The sequence below is a fragment of the Paramisgurnus dabryanus genome, chromosome 11 (assembly GCF_030506205.2).
Source record: "Paramisgurnus dabryanus chromosome 11, PD_genome_1.1, whole genome shotgun sequence".
NCBI lineage: Eukaryota > Metazoa > Chordata > Actinopteri > Cypriniformes > Cobitidae > Paramisgurnus > Paramisgurnus dabryanus.
The window spans coordinates 14,740,708-14,758,678 of record NC_133347.1 but is presented as its reverse complement, the minus strand read 5'-3'; the positions used below and the strand labels follow the sequence as shown (position 1 = coordinate 14,758,678).

At 35.7% G+C, this 17,971-nt stretch overlaps 2 protein-coding genes across 2 annotated transcripts; both read left to right on the top strand.

The window, feature by feature from the left end:
- Positions 1 to 1,960: 1,960 nt before the first annotated feature.
- On the top strand, positions 1,961 to 6,465 carry LOC135730029 (arrestin domain-containing protein 3-like). Its single transcript, XM_065247927.2, has 6 exons — positions 1,961 to 2,305; positions 2,585 to 2,645; positions 2,932 to 3,079; positions 3,318 to 3,414; positions 4,501 to 4,754; positions 5,370 to 6,465. Exons 1-6 carry the CDS (start codon positions 2,053 to 2,055, stop codon positions 5,502 to 5,504), a joined length of 948 nt encoding a protein of 315 aa, XP_065103999.1. The 5' UTR covers positions 1,961 to 2,052; the 3' UTR covers positions 5,505 to 6,465.
- A 6,150-nt stretch (positions 6,466 to 12,615) lies between these two features.
- LOC135730028 (arrestin domain-containing protein 3-like) lies at positions 12,616 to 17,458 on the top strand. The gene is made up of 6 exons (XM_065247926.1): positions 12,616 to 13,281; positions 13,544 to 13,604; positions 13,906 to 14,053; positions 14,277 to 14,373; positions 15,433 to 15,686; positions 16,176 to 17,458. Exons 1-6 carry the CDS (start codon positions 13,029 to 13,031, stop codon positions 16,308 to 16,310), a joined length of 948 nt encoding a protein of 315 aa, XP_065103998.1. The 5' UTR covers positions 12,616 to 13,028; the 3' UTR covers positions 16,311 to 17,458.
- Positions 17,459 to 17,971: the final 513 nt, after the last annotated feature.

Genomic DNA, 17,971 nt, shown 5'->3' with positions numbered 1-17,971 from the left:
CTGTTTAGAAACTGACCTCTTAAAAATAGTAAATACCTATCTAATCACAGGCACTTTTCCAGAGTCATTAAAAACAGCAGTTGTTAACCCTCTCCTAAAAAAGAGTAACCTAGACAAAACCATACTTAGCAACTACAGCCCAATCTCAAATCTTCCATTTATAAGCAAGATCATTGAAAAGGTTGTTTTCAATCAGCTGAACAAATTCTTAAACTCAAATGGCTATCTGGACAATTTTCAATTTGGTTTCCGTTAGCATCACAGCACAGAGACAGTGCTCATAAAGATAATAAATGATATTCGCTTAAACTCTGATTCAGGTAAAATATCAGTGCTGGTGTTACTAGATCTTAGTGCTGCCTTTGACACAGTAGATCACACCATACTCATACATAGACTGGAAAACTGGGTAGGGCTCTCTGGGATGGTCCTCAAATAAATCATACCTAAAAGGGAGAGGTTACTATGTGAACATAGGTAACCATAAATCTGAGTGGACATCCATGACATGTGGAGTCCCACAAGGTTCAATTCTTGCAACGCTTCTGTTTAATTTGTATATGCTCCCACTTGCTCAAATAATGAAAAAGAACCAAATTGCTTACCACAGCAATGCAGATGACACCCAGATATACTTAGCCCTGTCACCCAATGACTACAGCCCCATTGACTCTCTATGTAAATGCATTGATGAAATTAACTGTTGGATGCGTCAAAACTTCCTCCAGTTAAACAAAGACAAAACTGAAGTCATTGTATTTGGAAATAAAGATGAAACTCTCAAGGTTAATACTTACCTTGACTCTCGGGGTCTAAAGACACAAAATAAAGTCAGAAATCTTGGTGTAATTTTAGAGTCTGACCTTTATTATGCCACCTCTAGCTGGAATCAGCTTCCAGAAGAGATCAGATGTGCTTTAACAGTAAACGCGTTTAAATCTAGATTAAAAACACATCTGTTTAACTCTGCATTTACTGAATGAGCACTGTGCTGCTTCACACTGACTGCTCCTTGAAGGGATGGTTCACTTTGGAATGGGGGTTCTGTCATCGTTTTCTCATCCTCGTGTTATTCTGGGCCTGTGTGGGTTTCTTTTTTTTCTGGTGGGCACGGAGGAGGATATTTGGGGGTGGGGGGGCGCAGCGGTGGGTGGCTGTGGACTTCCATGGTAGGAATAAAAAAAATATGATGGAACTTCTTACCATCATTTAACATAATATTTTCCTTGTCATTTATCCAAATACTTAAAAAATATTTTTTTTACCTACTATGGAGGTCTATGGTCGCTTGCTGCTGTGTGTTTGCCATCATTTCTCGGGGTATCTTCTTTTGTGTTCGTCGGAGGAGGTGGATGCGTGCGGGTTTGGAGCAGCGTGGGGATGGGTGGATGGTGACAGGGTTTTTCATTTTGAAGTGAACTATCTTTAACTCAAGTTACCTTTACTCGTGTTTTATTCTTTTTAACATTTTTAACTGTTTTTATTAAAATCACATTTATTTTCTTTAATTGTTATTTTAAATTCTCATGTATCTTTGTTTTTATTGTGATTTTATCGGGTATCTCTTATTTTTAAATTTTCTTTTATATATATTGTTTTCTCATTTCTGTGTAAAGCACTTTGAATGACCTCTGTGTATGAAATGTGCTATACAAATAAACTTGCCTTGCCTTGCCTTGCCTTGCCTAAAGTATACTTTTAGAAAATATACTAAAGTATAATTATTTTGAAGTATGTTAAAAGTTTAATTGTAAAAAATACGTGCAAATATGTTGTAAGCATCCTTTAAATATGTTTAAAGAAAGTACTATTTGTAATGTACTATTGCAAAGTTAAATATACTTGAAATACAATAAAGTATATTTGTTTTTCACCAGGGCAGGTAAGAGGCGTGTCTTTTCAAAATGAAACCTGTTCAGCCAGTCTGGTCAGCATCAGATGCAGCTTTCTGTTTTAATGACAGAAGGGATATGTGAAACCCCAGACATCGTATAGGCTACATTTACTTATAACAGTAACAGCATTCTAAAATTTAATTCGCTGTGCTGGGAGATGACAATCAAGACGTTTACCATTGAGTATAATGCTGTAAACGATCGCAATACATTCAGCAATGGAGACACTTTGACAGGCAGAGTTATCGTGGAAGTCACTAAGGAAACGAAGATCAAGGATGTTACTGTGAAGGCGAAGGGAAAAGCCAATGTGGCTTGGACTGAGACACATGGGGAACAAAGAGTGACGTATTGTGACAAAGAAAAGTATTTTTCGCAAACTCAATCTGTCTTGGAGGATAAAGCAGTTGGTAATATCTTATGATGCATATGTTGCTTTATATACTCACTAAATGTAATCATTTGTCTGTTTTTAGATTTAAGATTTAAGGCTAACTAAAGTGTGGTGCTAGCTAGGTCATTGGTTCAGTTCCTAGGGAACACAGAAACTGATAAAAATTAAATTTTAAATACACTTTAAAAGTCACTGCATTCCATCCAATTGCATAAGATGTATTGTGTAAGATGTATGAATTAAGGTTTACATCATTAGATGCCATCCTGATTATGTATGCATATGTTTTTGTTAGGTAACGGCATTCTTGTAGCCGGACGACATGTGTTCCCTTTTGCCTTCCAGCTTCCCTACCAGTAAGTCTGCATTCTTTTGTACCTCATGATGAGATGCCGTTATGAATCTATTTGATGAATTTGACTGATGCACAGACAGTGTACTTCATTGATTCAGAATGGAAATCTGTCTTCCTTTTAAACAGGTGAATGGCCCTCTATAGTTCAAAGCTATTAGTTTATTGATTAATCTTATTGATTAATCCTGTATGTTGTAAACTAAAATATTGACCAATCAATCATAAAACACAAAGTCTGTTTGTCAGAAGAGTGTTAAGGATTCATTCTGGGTATCACTTTTTCCTAGGGGTCTACCTTCGTCTTTTAAAGGGACTCATGGGAAAATTCGCTACAGACTTTCGGCCAAGCTGAGCAGGTCTTTGTGGCCGGCAATAAAAGCTGAAGCAAAGTTCTCATTTGTTTCGAAAGACGATTATAATCAGCCAACTGTGATGGTATGATCACAAAATTTTTTTATTAAAGCAAAGGTTACAAAAAAACAGGAAATGTGTTTTGTTAAATATCTATTATGTGGAAGACTAATAACCATCACATTTTTTAACTTTAAATCTTTTATTTAATCTTTTATTTATTTTTTGATGCACAATATTCAATGTTGTGTTTAAAGTGTTAATCTAATTTTGTAATGTCTTAATACTGTACTATTGCAGTAACCCTAAAATTTGTATGCAGGCACCTCAACGTGACAGTAAAGACAGGAATGTTGTATTCTTTGGATCTGGAAATATTTCCATGGATATATTTTTACCCAAGACAGGCTATCAACAAGGTAACATAATCAACACTACAACCTGAATTTTGCTCTCCAAGCACAATGAGATTAAATTCATTTCATGTATTGTAAAGCAGCCAATCACGTTTTGCTTTGAACTGTGTCGTAGGGGAGTGATAATTTCGCCACAATAACAGACCAGTGTGCAACCATCATTTACAAACATCTCTAAAGTTTATAACAACAATAAAAAAACATTTTAAAATATCTTTCAGCTTTAATTCGATCTTGATGAGGCATTCTGTCACTGATGTAAACACTACAGCTTTATTTCTTCGATCAGCAACTTTGTGTTGTTTCCGAGGTGAATCATTAAAAATACCAATAAACACGTCTTAAAGGAAAACACCACCGTTTTTCAATATGTTACTATGTTCTTACCTCAACTTGGATGAATTTATACATCCTATCTTTTTTCAATGCGTGCACTTTTAATCTTTTTACAGTGCTTCTTGAATGTGTTAGCATTTAGCCTAGCCCCATTCATTCCTATGGCTCCAAACAAAAGTTTTATTTTGTGCCACCATACTTACTCGTGTAACTACTCATGTAACAGTCTTTAAATAGGGAAAACATGGAAGTGTTTGGTGGCTTCTAAATTCATCTTTGCTTGGAGCCATAGGAATGAATGGGGCTAGGCTTAATGCTAACACATTCACGATGCACTGCACTAAAGATTAAAAGTGCACGCATTGAACAAAGATAGGTATGTATTAATTTGTCTAAGTTGAGGTAAGAACTTTAAAATACTGTAAAATACTGAAAAACTGTGGTGTTTTCCTTTTAAGGAAATCCTGTGTAATTTGACCAATCAGAGGACGACTTTGTATCTGCTGAAGTGTTTCCAAATAAATGTGCCGTATGTATTCGATGCTCAGCCAGCGGTCCGTGGGCATGATGTCTCAGGCTGAGACTAACAAATCCCTGACATAATTTAATCTGGGAAAAAATTACGGTTAGCAGTAGCACTGGAAGTTCTCACAGTGGAATTCTATTGGAAGCATTTGAATGCTTCCAACCTTCAAATACCATAAAGAGGGCATTTTTATACATTAAAGCATTATTTACTGTACTTCCATACAGGTGAAGGCCTAGTCGTCAATGGTGAAATTGTCAACAGCTCAACTCGAAAAATTGTGCCGAAGTACATTATATACCAGAAGCAGAGCTTCTTTGCGGGCAAAAGAGCTCTCCGCACCAAAGACATCCTAAAGGAGAAAGATACGCCTTTAACTTCTTCCACCAGACAGAATTTGTCTAAAGTATTGCATATTCCATTAGAAATCACCCCAACCATCCAAAACTGCCGCATTATCAAAGTGGAGTACAGACTGAAGGTATGTACCCAAAATTAAATTCCCTGATTAATAATGAATAAAACAAATTTATAAATGTAGTTTTTGTATTCAAGCACAGCAAATTTTATCAACCAGCCTGATCTCAGCAGAATTCATACCTATTTTACGAATTTGCTAATTCGTATGAAGTGAATTGTACAAAAACACACGATTATCATAAAAAACATAATAAAACCCCAGCCCTAACCACAGGGGCAAAAACAAATTGTTCAAAAATGTAAGAATGTGGATGCACGATTCATACGAATCAGCCACCTTGTAAAATATGTACGAATTGCCGCGAGATAACGTTTTCATCTACATGAGAATGAATAATGAAACTGGCAATGCCACTTAACAGCAAGCAGCTAATCCATTTCATATGACTAATAGTAAAGTCGATGTGTCTAGTTAAAAAAAAAGTGTTTTAAAACACTTTTGCAGAATAAAGTTGCAAATAACTGCTGCTAAAAAGCCAACTAATATGCCTTACAGCAAGACGTATGATTTGGGGTTCTTGCATCACTGAAGAGCAATAACAAGCTAAATCACTATCCACTCCTCAAAAGTATTCTTATGAAGCCACTAAAACTGTACTTGTGCTCTCTGTTGCAGGTCATTTTGGATGTATCGTTCACTCCAAATCCTGTAATTAAACTTCCACTGGTCATCTTGCCCTTTAATGACGATCCCTCAGTCAAAGCGCTGGAGGCAGGACTATACCCAGATCTGGCCAAACTGAATTTATAATAGCTATAATTTATGACAAATTTAATGAAATCCTGGCTAAAGTCTCATAACCTAGTTATCAAAGTTTGATTTGATTTTGCATCGATTTCAATCTTTGTCCTTACTCAGACAACATTTAATATATTAAGATTATATTTTCAGATTTTTCACACAATGTTTTTACATTACGTAGGATGATTTAATGTGCACTGAATTGCACATGATTGAATTATGTTTTCTTAAAATGATTTTTCTTAAAAAAATGTTGGATCTACGTAATTTAATTATGTACACCAGTTCAACATGATTGAATCAAGTTTTCTTAAAATGAAATTAATTTTAAATAAACCTAATTTAATTATGTGCAACCGATTATGTGCAAAATTTCAGTGTGGAAAACATAAAATGAATCAAAAAAAATTGACTTTAACTGGATGTGCACAGGCAGGGTCGCATATATAACAAATACTACTTGTGCTTACCACCTAAATATTATTTTTCAATCAAAATGCTTGTAATAATTGCAAATAATTCACGCAAGGTGTTTTTTTGGTAAATAACCTCCCACTGTCTAAAGAGCTCTTGCTATTAGAGGTCTAATATTTACATTAACATTCATGCATTTACATTTATTTGGCAGATGCTTTTATCCAAAGCAACTTACATTGCATGACAAGATATACATTATTCATATGCATGTGTGTTCCATGGGTTCAAACCACTGATCTATATAAATGACTGGATTGCGCATAGAACGCTTGACGTAACTGCCTGAGGTAAAGCCAGCGCAGAGTTCGAGCGTCATCTTGGTATACCCAACCGGCAGAGAGCGTCATTGACTTCCATTCAAAATCATGATCAAAATTTACCCCCTTTACAGCGTATCAGTTACACAAGGTTAAATTTTAGGATATGTGTACGTTAATTATTTGTTAATTCTGGTGTTATTTGTAATGTTTATTTTTTAATCAGGCAGGATAATGGATTTATAAAAAACCGTTAAGGTGAGTGTGTCCATAGATATGTATAAAGGCTAGATGGCTTACCGCTGAGTCCCTAATGGCATCACCTGGCGGCCATCTTACGACAGGACGCTCGCTCACTCGTAGCATTGAGTTTAATGGTGAAGGTACTTTTAAATGACCATAACTTGCTCAATTTTCTACCGATTTTCAAACGGTTTGGTTTTTTACAAACGTTATTAACGTGGCTATAATACTGGATGCTTTGACATGTTTCATGAATTTTTTATTTATTTTTAGTATAGGTATGCAGTGTCATAGTTACATCTTTGACGTTTATAATAAACCAAACCGTTTGAAAATCGGTAAAAAATTATGCAAGTTATGGTCATTTAAAAGTACCTGCATCATTAAAACTCAATGCTAGGAGTGAGCGAGCGCCCTGTCCTAAGATGGCCGCCAAAATGCAGACGTTCCACTCAATTGGCCAGCAGGGCGGGCGAGCCATCTAGCCTTTATACATATCTATGAGTGTGTCTGTTGCATTTGTTAATGACACGGGTATAAATAAAGTTTTTTTTGACATTCAGCTACACTGTGACGGTCAGTGTTATTTCTCTAAATAAGTTTAGGTAACTTGTAAGTTTAGATAACATAATTACAAAACTAGCAAATTATTGCATGCACATACGGTACAAAGCATGATTATTTATTTAGATTTCAGAATGAGCACATTTTTTGTCATTAATACTAAATATGCTGCGGTCTGTCTGCTGATCTGATACTGTAATAAAGATGAATGTATAATAACGGATTAAAATGCAAAATATACAACTTTCAGTAAATAACTATTTACATGCTTTGGACGTTTGTGTTGTAAAATGTATAGGGTAACTTCACATATAAAAACGAAGACAAGTAAAGTGATGTTTTATCATTAAAATCTGATAACGTCCATTGATTTAATAGAACGTTTGGGTATACCAACATGGCGGCGCGGTGGCTTCACAAGTGTGACGTCATGCGCAATCCAGTCATTTATATAGATCAGTGGTTCAAACCCATGACCTTCTGCAGTGGTAATGCATTGCTCTACTGAGCTATACATGAGCAAAATCAGCTATACAATATCTGCTGTGTAGCCTTTTTGGAGAAACTGCCTTTTATTTTATAACCAATCACCAAATATTCTACCTTTTATTCATACAATAGCAAAAGCATAGAGAAAGAGTGAAACACTGTCCTTTAGATGTGTACTTGTGTTTCTGTGTGAACCTCAGCCTTTTATGATATCAGCTTGTTTGAACTACTGTAAAGGGGAAAGTATGTCAAATTCCTTAAAAAATACAGATTTGTGAAAAGAGTAGAAAAGCAGGGTGGCATTTACCGTGACATCTGAGCCCTTCAAGAGACATAAATACAGAGGAAGACCACAGGAAGCCTGTCAACCTGGAGGCCACTGAGCTCCTTCGTGCACCAGAACTGCTTCTGTTCCCTGCGTACTAACTCACTGCCTCTCATAGTAAAAAGCGAAGAATGTGGAATCAATATTACAGCTAATCTGTGACCTTTGACATCCCAGCAAAAAAATGAAATATGGCACGTCTGAGTTCTGTAAATGGAGAACGGTGAATCCATGTTCCAGCCGAAGAACACGATACTTACATTTTACATTTACATTTAGTCATTTAGCAGACGCTTTTGTCCAAAGCGACTTACAAACGCAAAACTCTATTACTTGTGCGAATAGATAGGATAAAAACAGCTCATGCTCCCTGCATGCCCCAATACTTAAATCAACATTGAAAGATATCAGAAATTTCACTTAAATCCAGTAAAACTAAATGTATTTTCGAATTGAAATTAGCACATGCGATTTTATGATCCGACTTCAGCATGTAATCAACCATCTTTCCATGACAGTGATTAGATGAGTTTTGCGTTTACCTCCCCCTGATGGACAACAAATGCCATTACTTCTGACTTATTTGACTTGAAAGTTTAATACTACCAGTTCTCTCTGCAATTGTAGTAATTCACTTATTGAACAGAAATCCTTAACTCTGTGTGTGTGTGTGTGTGTGTGTGTGTGTGTGTGTGTGTGTGTGCGTGCGTGCGTGCGTGCGTGCGTGTGTGGGCTTGTATTATCCATCTACAGTGTCTATCAAGCATATTACAGAGAGCTCAGGAGACTGACCAGGTTCTATTTCGTTTATTGAAAACGATTGCTTAAACTTAAGCAAACAACATTTGTAGCTTATTCATTGTCTACACAAAGAGGTTCATTGGGTCACTATTGACCTCATTTTTAAAATTAAGGCAACAGTGGTGATACTGACTATTCTATAGTCAGGTCAGGTGTAAACCAGTCGCAATTTATTTAACTATTCAATGGCTAAACTCAGGCAGATAGCTTTCATATAATGAGAACAATTTATCACAATGAACTGATACACTGCTAAATAAATAACAGCTTTTAAAGGTGCATTGTGTAACTTTTAGATGGATATTTTACATAAATAAATGATCAGTGGTGTATGAAAACCAAACAAAATTAACTGTATTGTTTTTATTACCTTAGAATTAGCTGGGTCCCTTTGCATGGAAGCATAGACGGTTTTATCGGATGCATATGTGGTGACGCGATACACATCTGATCCGAACTTTACTTCTGGTTTCAGTTTTTTATGGTCTGACTAGTTGCTAAACTAAACTCTTGAAAAAAAACCTAATCAAAAACAACAAATGTTTTGGTTTCCTAGGTAATCTACGTGTTATGTTGTATGTCATATAAATAAACTACGTCTAGTACTTTGTTGTTATTTATTCTTAGCGGATTTACCGGAAGTTACGCGTTGACCACGGAAGCCGCTTGTTTATGTTGTTACTAGGGCTGGGTTGATATTGATTCAAAGGTTCCAGATCGATTCGATTCACAAGCTATCAATTCGATTTCTATTCTCGGATCAATTTTTTATTTAAATTTTTGGGGCGGTTTTTATACTCAATTCTTGATTCAACTCAATGAATATTGATTATATAATATTATATTAGAATATTAAATTATTATATATTATATTATATTATATTAGAATATATTAGAATATAGACTGAATGAATGAGGGTCAGGCTCCTCTCTCGCCCCTTGGTAACATCGCTCAAGGCAAAAAAGAGGGTGACATCTAGTAGAGAAGACTAGTGATTAACATTAATCTTACGTTCAATGCCTACAGAAATAAATATGGGGAAAAAATAGATTTGTGGCCTTTGAGAATCGATTTTGAATCGACCACGTAAAAAACACTGATTAATCGAAAAAGGTGCCCAAATTAGGGGCGCTGGCCAAAGTTGGCCCACAATGACCTTTAATTTGGCCTGTCATGCCACGTGAGATAAGGAAAAAGGATAAACTTTATTGCCACAGATGTTCATACTTGTAATTAAACTTTTAAAAAAATGTAAAATGTTTTGTTTTATTTGTACATCACAAACAAATGTATTGAAATTAAATGCAAGGAAATAAAGCGAATTTAAAAAAAATATTTAAAAAAATGATTGGCAAAATTCTTTCTTTTTTTACAACAGTTACCTTTGAAAATAAAACTGCATTAGTTATGCATAAACAATAGTAATGTTTGCTTAATTTTTTAAATATTAAAAAATGATAGATTATGAGAATCAGGAGAAGGTTAATTTTGTTATAACAGCAACATTTACTTTCGGCACGGGGTCGTCAGTCAGAATTAGTAGGAAAAAGTCTGGGCACCCCTATTGTAAGACTTCCGGGGTTTTGGATGCAAAGGTAAATACCAGCGACTAAATTATGCTCTCTACAAGTCTGTTTGTATTAATAGGCCTATTCAACTTAAGGAAAACATGTTGGTGCAATGCACCTCACGAATCTGCCTGCAGAGGGCACTGTGTATCTCTGTTTGTTCAAGCACACTGACATTCACAAAGTAATATTTAATCTATAAGAGCAATTTCTCATTCAAGCAAATTACACGGAAATTGATAACCAACAAACTAACAAAAAGTTAGTGGAGACAAAGTCATCTGTACCAAATAAAGGAATCAACTCTTACATGTATCTTGACTAAATTCAATCTCAGTTTGGCTTAAAGTTTAACTATACTTGTATCTATTGCATGAAATACAGATAACACACAAGTAACAAACAGATAGCTCAGGTTTAAAGCACAACACATTAGGTTCATTGAATCTATAAGTGCATGTTTTTAAGTGTGCGTGTGTGCAGTATGTAAGCGTGAGAAAGTGTTTGTGTCAGTAAGAAGTGCCAGTGGTTGCTGAGATGTCAGAAATCCCTGGAGAAGTGCTTCATTAAACATAACAACTGGGAATTCACTGCGCTCTCTATGTGTGGTAAACTGGGTCTGATATGCTTTTATTATGTAATTTTAGATGATTTATTTGTGTCATAAAAATGTAAACTTCGGAAGATTTTATTGCAAGTAAAATGCTTAAGATACTAGTGTTTTATGCTTTGTACCACATAGCAATTTATAGATCGACTTGATTGTCTCTCTGCACCTGCATGGGTCTTTATCTCCTCCGTAAATACTCCACTATACACTATTGATCTCTTCTGCTGACAAGCTCCAAGACATCTTTGTATAAACTTAACATTTTACATATAGATCTCTCAGAGGGTATAGGACTAAAACACATTTGCTTTTAACTTTGTTCAAACTTGTAAGTTAAGAAAGACTCCCTATTGAATAGATTCCAGCAGAAGATAGAAGGAGAGATATTTCTGTTTCTTACACCTTAAAAGCATCCAAAATTTCCATTGCGAAATATTTTTGGCTTTCAGCCTCATTGAACTTGGCATTAATAAAGTACTAATTGTTCTAGCTTAAGCCTGAATAAATTAACGGAGCTTCAGCAGACAGATCAACTGACCCAAATGTGTTAGATAAGACTGCTTTACTCAATTTGCATGATAAATAAATAAATAAATAAATCCACGGTTATGGGTGATGAGTGCATTACATGAGACCTTTGTCTTACACAGCCCGCCCAAATATGCAGACTTGAAAAATAAATTAGTCTGAAAATCTTTTGTCTGTAATGAAACGTTGGTTCAGTGATATGGCAGTAAATAATGTAATAACCCCTCCATGTCCAACAGAGCGATATATTTATTATGCTAATGAAATTAAATCGATTTTGACTGATATCCGAGTTGAGGTGATGACACAGATCCTCTTATTAAATTTCCCGAAGCAAAAACACCCAAGCCGTTGCTTTCACCAAAACCAATTGAGACAAATCCCAAGTCTTCAGTGAATTATATGATGCTATATCTTTGAATACGGCAACTCCAACTTGCATATAATGAAGTCGAGAATAAACATATACAGTATTGGACACGTCTGATATGCCTGTCCTTGAAAACTGCTGCCTACTGTATACCAGCTTAGACTCAAGTTACAGACATACACAAGTGTGTAGCTATATAATCTATAGAATCAGGTATCGCTCTTCCTGTACAGCGTTAGAAATAAACATTAACAGTACAGAACATAATGTACATTTCACTGATGTGATGCATTTAGAGATGGATTTGAGATGTTTCTCATGTTTCTGTGGTAATGGCACATACTGTACGTCACAAACAACAGAAATATACAGGTACTCAATAAGTTAATTCCACACATTTCCATTTTGAAACAGCAATCACAGTATCTGGATAACAACATTTAATTGCCTCATCAATCACTGTACAGTGTTTATTTAAAAAACAATATTCAGTGATTATGGTAATTTTCTTTAACAACAAACGCCTAATATCCACACTAAATGGAAACTGATTAAAGCTCTGGAACAGGTACATGTAGAGCACATGCATTTTTCATCAGCCATTGTTCATTTCATCTCTCACAATGGCCCCTTTTACACTACCATGATCTAAAAGCCGGTTTTACCCTACTGCACTGTCAGAAAAATGGTCTAAAAATTGTCTCAAGCTGTGAATGAGGCAAAACCCTTTAAAACAGGGGTGGGCATTCCTGGTCCTGTAGGGCCACTGTCTTGTAAAGTTTAGCTCCAACCCTGATCAAACCCACCTGAATGTAATTTCCAAGTAATCCTGCAGCCTTTGATTAGGATTTTCAGGTGTGTTTGATTAGGGTTGTAGCTAAACTTTGCAGGACAGTGGCCCTTCATGCCCAAAAAGGAATACATTTGGTACCAATATGTACTTTTAAGGCACTAATATGAACTCTTTGCTTATAATATAGTGAGGAAATATGAACTCTTTAGGTGCCAATGGTCTTTTACCCCAGTGACAGCTAGGGATTATTTTTTGATACACATTTCAGTTTCTGATATAATAACAAACACTATGATTTTATCATACTTGCAAAATCTGTTGCTATAGATGTTGTCAGGTAAGAGGCGTGTCTTTTCAAAGTGAAACCTGTTCAGCCAGTCTGGTGAGCATCAGATGCAGCTTTCTGTTTTAATGACAGAAGGGATATGTGAAATCCCAGACGTCGTATAGGCTACATTTACTTACAACAGTAACAGCATTCTAAAATTTAATTCGCTGTGCTGGGAGATGACAATCAAGACGTTCGCCATTGAGTATAATGCTGTAAACGATCGCAATACATTTAGCAATGGAGACACTTTGACAGGCAGAGTTATCGTGGAAGTCACTAAGGAAACGAAGATCAAGGATGTTACTGTGAAGGCGAAGGGCAAAGCCGATGTGGTTTGGACTGAGTCACATGGGGAAGAAAGTGTGACGTATTGGGACAAAGAAAAGTATTTTTCGCAAACTCAATCTGTCTTGGAGGAAAAAGCAGTTGGTAATATCTTATGATGCATATGTTGCTTTATATACTCACTAAATGTAATCATTTGTCTGTTTTTAGATTTAAGGCTAACTAAAGTGTGGTGCTAGCTAGGTCATTGGTTCAGTTCCTAGGGAAAACACTGATGAAAAATTTATTTTAAATACCCTTTAAAAGTCACTGCCTTCCATCCAATTGCATAAAAATGTAAGATGTATAAATTAAGGTTTACATCATTAGATGCCATCCTGATTATGTATGCATATGTTTTTGTTAGGTAACGGCCTTCTTGTAGCCGGACGACATGTGTTCCCTTTTGCCTTCCAGCTTCCCTACCAGTAAGTCTGCATTCTTTTGTACCTCATGATGACATGCCGTTCTTCTGCCGAATCTATTTAATGAATTTGACTGATACACAGACAGTGTACTTCATTGATTCAGAATGGAAATCTGTCTTCCTTTAAAGAGGTGAATGGCCCTCTATAGTTCAAAGCTATTACTTTTTAAAATGTATTGATTAATCTTATTGATTATTTACTGTATGTTGTAAACTAAAATATTGACCAATCGATCATAAAACACAAAGTCTGTTTGTCAGAAGAGTGTTAAGGATTCATTCTGGATATCACTTTTTCCTAGGGGTCTACCTTCGTCTTTCAAAGGGGCTCATGGGAAAATTCACTACAGACTTTCGGCCAAGCTGAGCAGGTCTTTGTGGCCAGCAAAAAAGGCTGAAGCAGAGTTCACTTTTGTTTCGAAAGACGATTATAATCAGCCAACAGTGATGGTATGATCACAATCATTTTTTAATTAAAGCAAAGGTTACAAAAAAACAGGAAATGTGTTTAGTTAAATATGTATTATGTGGAAGACTAATAACCGTCACATTTTTAAACTTTAAATAATTTTTGATACATAATATTCAATGTGGTGTTTAAAGTGTTAATCTAATTTTGTAATGTCTTAATACTGTACTATTACTCTACAGTAACCCTAAAATTTGTATGCAGGCACCTCAACGTGACAGTAAAGACAGGAATGTTGTATTCTTTGCATCTGGAAATATTTCCATGGATATATTTTTACCCAAGACAGGCTATCAACAAGGTAACATAATCAACACTACAACCTGAATTTTGCTCTCCAAGCACAATAGGATTAAATTCATGTGAAACACACATCAATTAAGATTGTCATGTATTGTAAAGCAGCCAATCACGTTTTGCTTTGAACTGTGGGGACATGATAATTTCGCCACAATAACAGACCGGTGTGCAACCATCATTTACAAACATCTCTAAAGTTTATAACAACAATAAAAAACATTTTAAAATATCTTTCAGCTTTAATTCGAACTTGATAAAGCATTCTGTCACTGATGTAAACACCACAGCTTTTTTCTTCGATCAGCTTTGTTTCCGAGGTGGATCGTTAAAAATACCAATACACACGTCTTAAAGGAAAACACCACCGTTTTTTTTATATTTTACTATGTTCTTACCTCAACTTAGACAAATTAATACATCCCTATCTTTTTTTTTCAGTGCGTGCACTTAATCTTTATACAGCGCTTCTTGAATGTGTTAGCATTTAGCCTAGCCCCATTCATTCCTATGGCTCCAAACAAAAGCATTATTTTGTGCCACCATACTTACTCGTGTAACTACTCATGTTACAGTCTTTAAATAGGGAAAACATGGAAGTGTTTGGTGCCCTTTAAATTCATCCCTGTTTGGAGCCATAGGAATGAATGGGACTAGGCTAAATGCTAATGCATTCACGACACGCTGTACAAAGATTAAGTGCACGCATTGAAAAAAGATATGGATGTTTTAATTTGTCTAAGTTGAGAAAAGAACATAGTAAAATATTGAAAAAAAACTGTGGTGTTTTCCTTTAAGAAAATCCTGTGTAATTTGACCAATCAGAGGACAACTTTCCAAATAAGTGTGCCGTATTTATTCGATGCTCAGCCAGTGGTCTATGGGCATGATGTCTGAGGCTAACATATCCCTGACATAAATTAATCTGGGGAAAAAATACTGTTAGCACTGGAAGTTCTCCCGGTGGAATTCTCCTGGAAGCATTTGAAAGCTTCCAATCTTCAAATACCATAAAGAGGGCATTTTTATGCATTAAAGCATTATTTACTGTACTTCCAAACAGGTGAAGGCCTAGTCGTCAATGGTGAAATTGTCAACAGCTCAACTCGAAAAATTGTGCCGAAGTACATTATATACCAGAAGCAGAGCTTCTTTGCGGGCAAAAGAGCCGTCCACACCAAAGACATCCTAAAGGAGAAAGATGCGCCTTTAACTTCGTCCACCAGACAGAATTTGTCTAAATTATTGCAAATTCCATTAGAAATCACCCCAACCATCCAAAACTGCCGCATCATCAAAGTGGAGTACAGACTGAAGGTATGTATCCAAAATAAAATTCACTGATTGATTTTAGCCACAAAAATGTATATTACTTAAATTAAATTATATTAAAACCAGCCTAGAATTCATATATTTTATGAGTTTGCTAATTCGTATGAAGTGAATCATACAAAAACATACGATTATCATAAAAAACAATATTAATGAAACCCCAGCACTAAACCCAACTTCACAGGGGCAAAAGCAAACTGTTCAAAAATGTAAAAATGTGGACGTACGATTTCATACGAAACCGCCACCTTGTAATATACGTACGAATTGCCATTTAAAAAAAAAAACTTTGCAGTATTAATTTGCAAATAACTGCTTCTAAAAGCCAACTAATATGCTGTGTTACGGCAAACCAAGACGTATGATTTGGGGTTCTTGCCTCACGGAAGAGCAATAACAAGCAAAATCACTATCCACTCCTCAAAAGTTTTTCTTATGAAGCCACTAAAACTGTACTTGTGCTCTCTGTTTCAGGTCATTTTGGATGTATCATTCACTAAAAATCCAGTGATTAAACTTCCACTGGTCATCTTGCCCTTTAATGACGATCCCTCAGTCAAAGCGCTGGAGGCAGGACTATACCCAGATCTGGCCAAACTGAATTTATAATAGCTATAATTTATGACAAATTTAATGAAATCCTTGCTAAAGTCGCATAACCTAGTTATCAAAGTTTGATTTGATTTTGCATCGATTTCAATCTTTGTCCTTACTCAGACAACATTAAATATATTAAGATTATATTTTCACACAATGTTTTTACATCACGTACAGTAGGATGATTTAATGTGCACTGAATTGCACATGATTGAATTAAGTTTTCTTAAATTGATTTTTCTTTAAAAGATCAACCTGGATTTGCACAGGCAGGGTCGCATATATAACAAATACTAGTGCTTTCCACCTTAATATTATTTTTAAATCAAGTTGCTTGTAAGAATTGCAATAATTCACGTACGGTGTTTTTTAGTAAATAACCTCACACTGCTATACGAGCTCTTGCTATTAGAGGTCTAATATTTACATTTACATTCATGCATTTGGCAGATGCTTTTATCTAAAGCGACTTACATTGCATTACAAGATATACATTATTCATATGCATGTGTGTTCCATGGGTTCAAACCCATGACCTTCTGCAGTGTTAATGCATTGCTCTACTGAGCTATACATGAGCAAAATCAGCTATACAATATCTGCTGTGTAGCCTATTTGGAGAAACTGCCTTTTATTTTATAACCAATCACCAAATATTCTACCTTTTATTCATACAATAGCAAAAGCATAGAGAGAGAGTGAAACACTGTCCTTTAGATGTGTACTTGTGTTTCTGTGTGAACCTCAGCCTTTTATGATATCAGCTTGTTTGAACTACTGTAAAGGGGAAAGTATGTCAAATTCCTTAAAAAATACAGACATGTGAAAAGAGTAGAAAAGCAGGGTGGCATTTACCGTGACATCTGAGCCCTTCAAGAGACATAAATACAGAGGAAGACCACAGGAAGCCTGTCAACCTGGAGGCCACTGAGCTCCTTCGTGCACCAGAACTGCTTCTGTTCCCTGCGTACTAACTCACTGCCTCTCATAGTAAAAAGCGAAGAATGTGGAATCAATATTACAGCTAATCTGTGACCTTTGACACCCCAGCAAAAGATGAAATATGACCTCTGTAAATGGAGAACGGTGAATCCATGTTTTACCCGAAGAACACGATATTTGTGCGAATAGATAGAATAAAAACGTTTATGCTTTGTGCATGCCCCAATACTTAAATCAACATTGAAAGATATCAGAAAATTCACCTAAATCCAATAAAACTTAAAATTTTGCAAATTAGATTTAGCACGTGTGATTTTATGATCCGACTTCAACATGTAATCAACCATCTTCCCATGACAGTGATTAGATGAGTTTTGCGTTTACCTCCCCCTGTTGGACAACAAATGCCATTACTTCTGACTTATTTGACTTGAAAGTTTAATACTACCAGTTCTCGCTGCAATTGTAGTAATTCACTTATTGAACAGAAATCCTTAACTGTTGTGTGTGTGTGTGTGTGTGTGTGTGTGTGTGTGTGTGTGTGTGTGTGTGTACCTGGTAATTATCACGTTGTGGGGACCAATTGTCCCCACAAAGATAGGAATACCAGTGTTTTGGTGACCTTGTGGGGACATTTTGATGTCCCCATGAGGAAACATGCTTATTAATCAAACAAGATGATGTTTATTGAAAATCTAAGGTACAAGAAAGGTTTTTGTGATGGTTGGGGT

Coding starts and splice junctions, on each gene's coding strand:
- LOC135730029 (XM_065247927.2), top strand. CDS start 2,053: ATGACAATCAAGACGTTTACCATTGAGTATAATGCTGTAAACGATCGC. Junction 2,646..2,931: donor GCCTTCCAGCTTCCCTACCA/GTAAGTCTGCAT, acceptor ACTTTTTCCTAG/GGGTCTACCTTCGTCTTTTA. Junction 3,080..3,317: donor ATAATCAGCCAACTGTGATG/GTATGATCACAA, acceptor ATTTGTATGCAG/GCACCTCAACGTGACAGTAA.
- LOC135730028 (XM_065247926.1), top strand. CDS start 13,029: ATGACAATCAAGACGTTCGCCATTGAGTATAATGCTGTAAACGATCGC. Junction 13,282..13,543: donor CTTGGAGGAAAAAGCAGTTG/GTAATATCTTAT, acceptor TGTTTTTGTTAG/GTAACGGCCTTCTTGTAGCC. Junction 14,374..15,432: donor CAAGACAGGCTATCAACAAG/GTAACATAATCA, acceptor ACTTCCAAACAG/GTGAAGGCCTAGTCGTCAAT.